The following is a 10,438-nucleotide window of genomic DNA, read 5'->3' as shown; positions in this document are numbered from 1 at the left end:
TGGGCGCTGGCAAGCGTGCCGCCCACTGTCCCGGCCGGCGCTTTGGGCAGGGGGGCCAGTGCCAGCGGCAGGCAGGGGTGTCAAGCACAGCGCATCTCTTTGGGGCTCAGTGAAACAGGCAGGCGGGGAAGAGAGAGCCCCCCCGTAGCGCTCCCACCGCGATACAAGCTACAGGGTGGGCATTGGGCACTGGTGTGCCCACCTCAGACCACCATAGGAAACCCAAATCCGTCCCTCCTTGCCCCTCATACAGCAGCAGCTGAGAACAGCCACATTCATTGCAAATCGAGGGAAAATAAAGAGGTGTGGTTTTTTTAAAGTAACCTGTAAACAATCCCTATTAAAGAGAGGAAACGCTCCACCTGAAGCCGCCTGCCAAGCACGAGTAGGTCGGTACAGCTCAGCTGCTGCTGCTCTGCTGACTCAGCCTTGGTCGGCACCCAGGAGGGACACGGTCCTAAGAGTCTGTCTGTGAGCAAACGCTCCTCCTTCGCAGGTATCAGCCTCCACAAGCAGCTTCTCACTGCGATGCATCCCGGCTCCGCAGTCGGGGCTTGATGCCACCACAAACAGCGGAGAGCACCCGTGTCCCCGGCACGATGCTGTGGGAAGAGGTTTGCGGCGCAGCCCGGCGCGACGAGCCGTGGGGCAGCGCACGGGCACCCAACGCCCCGGCTACCTCATCCCCGGCATCTGTCCCCGCTCGCCGGCCAAGTGGTCCTGCCCCGGGCCAGCGTGTTCGCATCCAAGGGTCAGCCACCCAACCCAGCTTGTACCCAAAATTCCCAGAGCCTCTTCCACCTCTCCCGGAGCCACAGGGATTTGCCGGCCGGGGCGTGAATAACCCCGCTGAGCAACCAGGGCTCTCGCGGCAAACTCCGCACTGTCGGGCGAGGGGGAGACCGAGGGTGGAGATGAATCACGCCGCGATTTCTAGGCAAAAAGTCCCCTTAGCGAAACGGCTCAGAGGCATTGCGGTTCCTAGTCGAGTACTGTAGAGATGGAAGCCTTATTTATGAGTAAGATATATCTGCAGAGGGAGCAATAAACTGCAAAGCAAAGTATGAAGGTTTGCAGCAAATGCCGTAAAGTTTTACGCTCCCGAAAACTAGGAATAAAAGATACACCCATTTAAAACAAAGTGGATGGAAAAGGTTTCCACAGGACTGTAAAACAGCCTTATAACAGTTAATTGCCAGTTTCTTGTTGCAGCACAGAGAGATTTAAACCAGAAAAAGAACGGTTTAAATCTCCATCGAAGAGCAGGAGAAAAGAAAGGAGAGCGAGAGGCGGAAAAAAAGAGACGAGCGCAGGGGAACGTGAACCTTTTGTTCGGATCCTCTGCACCACGCGGAGGGAGAAGCATCTTTTGTTCCCGGCGCTGTGCCGGCCGGCCCCGGCTGCTCCCGCTCCCCGCCGCCGGCAGGAGCCTCGCTGGGACCCGCAGCCGCGGGGCGAGACCTGGGCAAGGTCCCAGCAGCCGGCCTGTTGGGTACTTAGAGATAATTTAGCTACGGTCATATCGGTGTAGGTGCAAGTGAGAAAATCGGCTGAGCCTCTGCACTTGCTTCTGGCCCTGGGAGGAAGGGGGCAGAGGGAAAGGCAGGGCAGCAGGGGGGTATTCCTCCAAGCCCGACAGGAAACTCAAAGCATAATACTTTTGATCAAGTAAAACGCAGGAAGAAACTTGAAATGTTTCCGCAACAACCGAAACGACCAACCACCGCGCTTCCCACCAACTCCATCCAAAGCACCGGTATCCCGAGGGATACCCTTCGGGAGTAGCTGTATTCCCGCCTCTCCTGCCCCGCAGCGACCCACAGACCCCCCCGGCAGCTGCCACCCGGGGAAGCCCAACGCAGCTCACGGGAGAAAGCTGTGGAGTTCGCAAGAAGCCCCTGAGGAGCTGTTGTGGTTCAGAAAACAAGTGCATTTTATCCTTTAAAAGCCAAACTGTCTCTGCTTTTTTTTTTTTTTTTCAAACAAGCACTGTTTTCAGCAAAAGAATAGTCATTCCCTTCTCCAAAAAGTATCCGAGACTCGAAACATTTGCTTTTCGGGTCCTTTCTTTACACATATTCCGGCAAACGTGAGGGAGGGGAGCACCTAAAGCTCACTCCAGTAAAAACCACATAAAATAGCGAAAAGGGTGCTTTTTTTCCCACCCTCAAAGCGCGCTTGCCCTTTCCCGGGCGCCCCAGCCAAGCTCCGTGCCACGCGGCGCTGCGCTGCCCGGTGCCTCGCTTACCTCTGGGCCGTGGGTGAGGACGCGGCAGGAGGGTGGGAAGGGGACAGGGGTGGGCTGGAGCCGGTGGGGGGGCTGCTGAGGCTTACGCCCAGGTCCCAGATGGAGCCCGGCACAAGGCACGCTGGCAGCAGGCGCCCTGCAGAGCCCAAACCACGAGCGCCTTGAGATGCCGCAGGTGCCGAGACCCTCCCAGCCCCGCTGCCCTTTATCACTTCCCGTCTCCCAGGGGACGGGTCAGGCCAAGGTGCTCCTCGTTAGGTGATGGAGCACAGTCCTGTCCCATCAGGGAGGGACCCTCCCCTCCCAGCACTTTCCTGCAGGGACTTTGGGGGTTTTTTTGGTTATTTTTCCTCCCTGTAATGGCAGATTTTGTGCATTAGCCAGGAAAGTAAGCAGAGCGATACGTTCCACGGTGTAAATATCGAAACGCTGTTTATATCAATCAGAGAAGCACTTAGGTAGAGATGACAATGGAGCCCGCAGAGCCCTAATCACACACTTTGATTGAACTAAAAGTACGGGGAAAGAATGGAAATCAGCCGTCTAGAGCTGAGGTTTCAATAGAGACGGGAAGCTGGAACGGCAGAGGCGTTTGGGGGGCTGCTCCCGGCCCGGGGAGCCGCAGCGGCAGGCTCTGCATCCCTTTTCCAGCAGCCGGGCAACGAGGCGTGCTGAGCCGGGGCGTGCTCGCCCCGAGATGCTCCACCGCTCGCCCTCATAAATACCCCGAGGCGCTCTGGGTGCTGACAATCTACACTTTTATCCCCGAATCGTGTCATCCCATGATCAAAACCAGGCTCTACGGACTGAAACGCCAGCGCTGCGCTGGCAGACGGCAGCAGAAATGAGCCAAAGCCCCCGCGCTGCAGCCGGCCGCAGGGCCACGCTGCTGTGCGTACCTGAGCCCGCTGTCTGAAACAACAACAACGGCAGACCCGGCGAGGGCACGAGCGTTTAGGCTGGGCTTGGGGGCTCGGGCTGCTCTCTGCGCCCCGCTGCCACCGCGGCGATGCTCAGCGCAGAGCTGACGCCAGCCGGGTCACCCCTGCTGTGTCCAGGCAGGGGAGCTTCGCTGCTCCTTCCCACCCCCGCCACTGTCCCCGGGGACGCTAATTGAGACACCACTGAGTGGTCATTTTTGGCGTCAGTTGAGCTGCTGGCACGTTGCCTTTTGCGAAAGCACGCCCTTGCAGCCTGGTGTGCGTGAGCTGGGGGGTGAGGCTGCGTGGCTGCATCTCGGTGTAGCGTGCAGCACCTCCAATGGTTGCTTGAGCTCCAAGAATTTAATGGGTGGGCAAAACTGCCTCTCCTCCACCCGTTCCTGCTGTGGGTGGCAGGGACAAACCCCCTGGAATCAATAGGACTTGTCTTAGGGCTTCCAGCTGCAGGGCTGGGAGCGCCCGTGGTCTGCCTCGGGGGCTGGCATCCCGCGGCAAATTCGCCCCCGGCTCCACTTGCCATGGCTGTGGGGGCTCTCGCAGGGCCGGTGGCTTTAGAGACCGTTTCAGCCCAGGGTGTCAGCACCGGAGTCACAGGGAGCGCTTGTTGTTGGCTTTGCTCTCAGAAGAAAACCTCTTCAGGGCATTCATCTTTCAAGCTGACATCCTTTTTCGGCTTCGTATCTTCGGCAGCTGGTTTGGCATCAGCCGGTCTGGCCGCGCATGCGGTACGGCGAGCAGGGTTTGTTAAGAAAGTCACCCCGGGATCTAAAATAGCGCTTATTAGTTTGAGGATGACACGGCAGCTCATCCGCCTGTCACTCCTCATGGCAGATCTTTAAAAAAGCAAAGGCCAATTATATAGATTCGGAGTCGGTAATGAGCCTGAAACTGTTTGATCATTTCGGCTCCCGCTGGGCGAGCGGGAAGAGGACGAGATGCTGCGGGGACCCGTCGCCGTGAGAAGCGCGGGGCTCTGCTGCCTCTTCGTGGCGGCGGCGGCGAAGGAGGCTGCCACCACCGCGTCCCCTCCGCGACACCCGGCACGGCGGGCGAGGGGCTGCGGGGGGCACGCAGGCGGGGGGCGGGCAGGGACCCCCGGCAGGCAGGGTGCAGGCGGGGGGTGGGGTCTGCAGCCGGCTCTGGAGCCAAAACCCGGGTGGCGAGGCTGGGAATTTTCTGTTTTTCAGTGCGAGGAGGTGAAATTGCAGTTTTCCAAAGGAAACCTGAAAAAAACAAAAGCAGCAAAATCTGAGAAAGAGAACGGGAAATTCAGCAGGCGCTTTCCATGGGCTGGAAGCGAGTCCTCCTTCCTACAGGAGAGACTTTGGCTGTCCTCTGCCAGGGCATCTGATGGCCTTAAAACTTCCTTGCCACGTTATATTACCGAATACGCTGACTTCAATCTGCTATTAGGGAGCGAAGGTGTCGGACGCACTAATGCCATTTACAGAGCTGTCGGGCTGCGACTGCCGGCGGTACCGACTCGCACTCTACTGGTTTATCGCCGTCAATTACTGTAAAGCCGGGGACGGGTAATGTAATCCTGGGGACTGCCATTAATTACGGCCGTTCGCACAGAGGGTTGTACGGCTCGGGGGCTGCTGGGGGGATTACAATAGTGACTTATTATGGAAAAAGCGAAGCTGGGGGCGGAAGGGGAGAGGAGGAGAAAGCCCTGGTGATGAGCAGGAGCGTGTCCGGCCGGCACCCGGGGTGAGGACGTGGGAGGGAGGTTAAAAGCGAAAGTAGAGAAGGGGCTACGCAGGGAAGGGCAGGAGGAGTGCGCAGCAGAGTTTGCTCTCGGCGGCATGGAGGCTCCGGCAGTCTTCACGGGCGTAGATGTTTACCAGCGCAGTTTCGACCCTCAGGAGTATTTGAAAGAATTTTACACCCTGAGTGACAGCCAGGGACAACCGAACACTTTTCTGATGGAAAACCTGAGGATCCTGTTTAAGATGTTCTCCCTGGGTGAGTCGTGCCCCCCCCCGCATCCTCCCCGAGCCGTTGGGCAGTGTCGGACGGCGCCATTTGCAGGGCTGTGCTCGGGCTGCACACTGCTCGGCGTGTGCTCCAACACGGGGCGAGATATGCGCTAAATATATACACACGCGCTTTTAAAAGTATGCATCTATGCATACAGGGCATTTCCAGCTGGAGTCGTCCCGGTTTCTGGGAACACGGTGCCCTCCGGGCTGGGCAGAGGGCTCTGCTCCAGCGGCAGGCTGCCCACGGGCAGGGCTAGGGGCTCTCACCCCGCCGCAGGAGCTGCCCCGCGGGGATGGGGCTGCGCCGCGGGTCTGTGCCACGTGGGATGGCGTTTCTGGGTTAGGGGAAGCGCAGCCCAATGGGGCTTTTGGGGCGTTTCTGTCCTGGGGTACGGTCTCCATACTCACCAGGGTGGTCTTCTCCCCACTCTGCTCCAGACGGGCTGAGGGGCGATACGCTGATAGACGTCGGCTGCGGCCCCACCATCTACCAGCTTCTGTCCGCTTGTGAGCGCTTCCAGGAGATCATCGCCTTGGACTACACGGACCAGAACCGCCGGGAGCTGGAGAAGTGGCTGAAGAATGAACCGGGAGCCTTCGACTGGAAGCCAGTGGTGGAATACGTTTGTGAGCTGGAAGGGGACAGGTGAGGCCAGCTTCCCACTGCCCCGCCACCGAACACGGCGCACACAAAGTCACAGGCGCAGATGCTAAATAACCACAACGGGAGCCTTCATCTATTTATTTGTTTATTTACTTGCCAGGGAGAAGTGGGCTGAGAAACAGGAGAAAGTGAGAAAGAAGGTGAGGCAGGTTCTGAAGTGCGACGTGACCAAAGCCAACCCCACGGACCCCGTGTCCCTGCCTCCTGCCGACTGCATCGTCTCCACCCTCTGCTTGGAGGCTGCCTGCAAGGACCTGGACACCTTCCGTAGCGCCCTGAAACACATCGGTGCCCTCGTGAAGCCGGGGGGACACCTGGTGATGGTCACCGTCCTCCGGGAAACCTACTATGCCTTCAACAAGCAGGTTTTCTCCTGCCTCCGCCTGGAGAAAAACATGGTGGAGGAAGCTGTGGAGGGTGCTGGCTTTGACGTGAAGTTCAGCGAGGTCCAGACGTATGGGCCCGGCGACATCCGCACGGATTGCGAAGCCGTGCTGAGCCTGGTGGCACGCAAGCGTGACGGGTAGCACGTGGGCACTGGGGAGGAAAAGAGCAGTCTGTCTGGTTTCAAGAAGCTCTGCCGATGTAACCCGCGTCCCCTTACCCCTTTACCTGTAAAGCAAATAAACTCACAAGTGCTCTAACGGTGTCCATGGGCTGAGATTTATGCGGCATGCACGGCGCCAGCACTTGGAGCCCCAACTGTCCACCAGCAGCGCAGGCTCAGGGTAACCCCACCGGCTCGCCCCAGCCCCGAAACAGGAATTGCACCCAAGTCCCTTCCCCGCCATCCTCCCGAGTCAGAGCAAAGCTTCTGGGAAACTTCCCTCTTCCAGCCACGATGCGCTTTTTTGAGACCACAATCCATTCTTATGGGAAAAATGTTTGGCTGCAAAGGCAGTGAGATTGTCGAAGCCAGACCTGTTTCTGGTTTCTGGACAAATCCTGTGCGCTCTGTTTGAAAAGCTGGGGGAAAAAAAGGATGCTGCCAAGGGGAGCAGCGTGCCTTGCACCCAGACCAACCCCAGCACTCGGGGAACCGAGAGTGCCTGCTGATCTCTTCAGCAAACCTGTGGAAATTGTTTGACAAAATGCCGCAGCCTCAGCACTATGTGCCTGCTGGGCACCGGCACGCGAGCGGGATCAGGGCAGAAATGGTTGGCAGACGGAAACGGTGCTCTCCCCAGAGCAACCTCCTCCGGCTGGCGGCACCGCTGGCCGTACCCAGCCGGACCTGCAACACAACAGAGGTTCACTTTAGAGACAGCGGAGCCTAGACATGTTTACTAGGAAGTGATATTCACACACCCGATAGACCTCAATTCGCAGCAGTTTTTTAGAGTAAGAGTGTGGGATTTGTTGCTGAAGCTCCTCCTCCCCTCACTCATACAGATTTTCTTTTGGGGTAGTTTCCTTTCAAGAGTGAAAAGAAATATGGAAATAGGAAATTCTCTCACCGGGTACACACGGGTAGGGTCCCGTCACAAGTCTTACCGCTTCTGACAGAAGAGGCTGGCAGACAGCGAGAGCGATGCAGCCCAGGAAGGAGTCGAAAGCTTGAGATGAGTCGTGGTCCCCAAGCAGCATTCACGCTCCGCAGCGGCCAGCGAGCCCAGGCGGGGACCAGAGGGGTCTGGCCTCCTCTCTGTCCTGTCACCTTTCAGTTTCTTGGTCAGCATCTAATTAAAAAACCAAAACCAAAACCAAAACATGGCGGTCTTCAGGGCTGTAGGGTAACCTTAGTAAGCCTGTACTGGTGCCAAGGTTATTAGAGGTAAGCGTATGTGACCCCAGAAGCAGACACTGGAGACACCATCTCAGCGGGATGAGGACCACATTGGTGACGCTGCCAGCTCCAGCTCTGCTTGGCGTGACCTTCCCCGGAGCCACCAGGACACCCTGCGCAAGCGGCACTGGTGCTCGGCGCCGCTGCAAGCACCAGGAACAGCCTCATTTCCCAGCTCCAAGAAATGGGGCTGAAAACCAGAGGATGCTCAGAGGCAGCTCAGCACCTGCGCCGCTCGCTAGTTAAGGCTGAATATAACGCCACCGCTCCCATAAAGACCCCCGCGCCCGCCAGCGCGGTGCAGTAAAGGCAGGAATTCAGCAGCTGCTGACACCTTCTCTGGAAATAACACGCCCGGGTGTTGTAGCGCTGGCGTCTTTAATCGCTGTTTAACTGTTTGAACATCGGCATCGCTGGGGATTTTTATGGTCTGTTTAAACAGCACAATGATTCCCTTCACGGAGAAGTTTGTAGCTACAATTACCCTTCTGTTGCAACCTGCCAGGAGTCATTGAAAGCCTTTCCCAGCGAAGAGGCTGGGCAGTATTCTGCCTGCTGCTCGGGGCAGAAATCACGGTGGCACCTAAAGCCACAAGGTGGGTGCAGATCAGACTCCTTTCCTCCTTCCCCTCGTATGGGGGGACTTTCCCCGACTCAGCCCGTGCCTGAACACGAAGGCAAAGATGCGAATCAAACCCAGCAACCGATGCTCGGTTTATTCAGCAGTAACCGCGGCTGGTTTAGTCGGCTCCTCTCCCTCTCAACCCCTGCCCATCACCCCAGGAGTTCACCAGCCGCCATGAGAACCTCGCGTGGGGATGAGGTGTGCTGTTACTGCATGAGCTGCTGCGACCTGTCCTTCCAGGCTCGCCGGAGAATAGACTGTCATTTCCAACGGCTCCGACTGATCTCCCGACGGCTGGGTGTCATTACGGGTGCCGGCTGTCTGGCCGGTACTCGAGCATCCGCTTTCCATCGAGCAGCCCCGTTACCACGGTGCTGTCACCAGCTCGGAGAAGTGCCAGAGGTGGCCGAACAACCAGAGGAAGAGGCCACAGGGAAGGCGCTGCCAACGCCTGCGACCGGTGCTGGAGACAGAGGCAGCACAGCAGGAACGCGACAGGCGAGAGGGCTGAGTGGCCTCTGGGCTCTTGTGCCACAGGGGGAGCTGAGCCAGAGCCTTGAGCTGGGGGATGTGGGCATCCACAGCTGAAGGCTAGTAGCCCAGAAGGCAGGCCAAGAAAGAGGTGCGAGGCACGAGCACTGATCTGAGTGCCTGTGGCTCGTTAGTGGCTCGTTTTGCCTCCGGAGCAGAAGAGGTGGAAGTTTCTAAAATATTTAAGAGTGCCTGTGTATTAAGAGTGATAACAAGCAGCTAAAGAATGTGTTTTGCTCCTCAAAGCAAAAAACGTTTTGGTTTACCAGTTTGCCTCTTTGACGGACATAAAATAGTAACAGAAAAAGGGTGAACAACACAACAGAATTACCAGGGCACAACTGTCAAAAACCTGAAATAATTTCCCGTTCTCTCGTTGCGCCCTTTTTACGGTCTGGGCTGTGCGAGGCTGCGACGGGCAATGCCTCTGCCCGTCAGCACCTTCTGGGGGTCTCTGAAGGTGGCTGTGCATGGCCCAGCAGGCACAGCCACGGCGCTGGCTGGGAGCTGCCTGGCGCACGGGGAGCGAGCCGGCGACGATACAAACGCCGCAGATGCTCCCAGCCAAGCCCAGGGGGACCCAGAAAGGAAAAAAAGCAGAGAAAAGTAAACGAGGCTCCAGGGAAATTAAGGCAGAGTGGAAGTCCTGGCAGAGCGAGGTAATAATTTCCTTTCTGAATGACTAACTGTTTAGAATGTAACCAGGCGAACACGATTAAACCAAATGAATATAAATTCTAGGTGCGGTATAAGTAATGAAGTGAAGAAAATGAACAGCACCTAATTAACAAGAAAATAGGATCTGCCATAACACGTTGGAATCTAATGAAAAATGAAGGCTCAACTTCCCCTTTCAAAAATTTTCCAGATGGAAAACATCCTTGTTTTACATCCGGCACCTTCTGAAACACCCGGGGGATTAGAGTCGCTGGGAAGAACTGTACTCCATCAGAGGACAGGGGCGGGGCAGCTATTTTGCAAAATACTTGGAGAAGTGAAGTGGCCGGGAGACGACTGCCCAGCGCTTGGCCCCAACACCAACCCAAAAGTGCCCCTTCCACATTAAAGTGTGACCGGGGAGCGGCAAGCCGCCCTCCCCAGCTAGCGCAGCCGTGGGAGGCACTCATCGGGACAGCGGCTGCCATCAAACGGAGTATAGCGGCAATAAAACCATATGACAGCACGAAAGGCACCATTCACCAGCCAGCTTCACCTATGCTCCTTCTCTCCGCCTTACTTTTATGACAGAAAACAATGCCAGCGCTCCGCTCCGGGGGACCATCGCGGGCACAGCCAGCCCCACTCCCACCGGGACGGTCTCCAGCCCTGCGGGGTGCCCGGACCGCGGCGGCAGCAGCTTGCGAGAGCGAGAAAAGGCGAGGAGACCGCAGAGAGGGCAGCCATGGCTCCCCACCACAGATCTGCAGGACTGTTGGCAGGCTTCCCTATCTGCAAACAACTAAATTCGGGATCTTTAATCAGTGTGACCGCTTTTCCCAGGCAGAGCTTGATTGGAGCCACTCGGTTGACTTCAGGGACGCTCCCGACAGTGCGGAAGTAACAGGGGAAACTGAGAAAACCCCTCACCCGCCGGGCAGGGTCGCGGCCTGGTGCCAGGGAGGCACCGTCGGCGACCCCGGCCCCAACCCACCGACGTT

The 10,438-nt window shown here is 57.4% G+C and overlaps 1 protein-coding gene across 1 annotated transcript; it reads left to right on the top strand.

The window, feature by feature from the left end:
• The first annotated feature begins 4,997 nt into the window (after positions 1 to 4,997).
• On the top strand, positions 4,998 to 6,365 carry NNMT (nicotinamide N-methyltransferase). Its single transcript, XM_009895935.1, has 3 exons — positions 4,998 to 5,157; positions 5,613 to 5,820; positions 5,939 to 6,365. The coding sequence occupies exons 1-3, from the start codon at positions 4,998 to 5,000 to the stop codon at positions 6,363 to 6,365; spliced, it is 795 nt and encodes a 264-aa protein (XP_009894237.1).
• The last annotated feature ends 4,073 nt before the right edge of the window (positions 6,366 to 10,438 follow it).

The sequence above is a fragment of the Charadrius vociferus genome, unplaced genomic scaffold (assembly GCF_000708025.1).
Source record: "Charadrius vociferus isolate BGI_N301 unplaced genomic scaffold, ASM70802v2 scaffold172, whole genome shotgun sequence".
Classification (NCBI taxonomy): Eukaryota; Metazoa; Chordata; class Aves; order Charadriiformes; family Charadriidae; genus Charadrius; species Charadrius vociferus.
The sequence above is the reverse complement of the archived record's forward strand: the minus strand, read 5'-3'. Positions and strand labels throughout refer to the sequence as shown.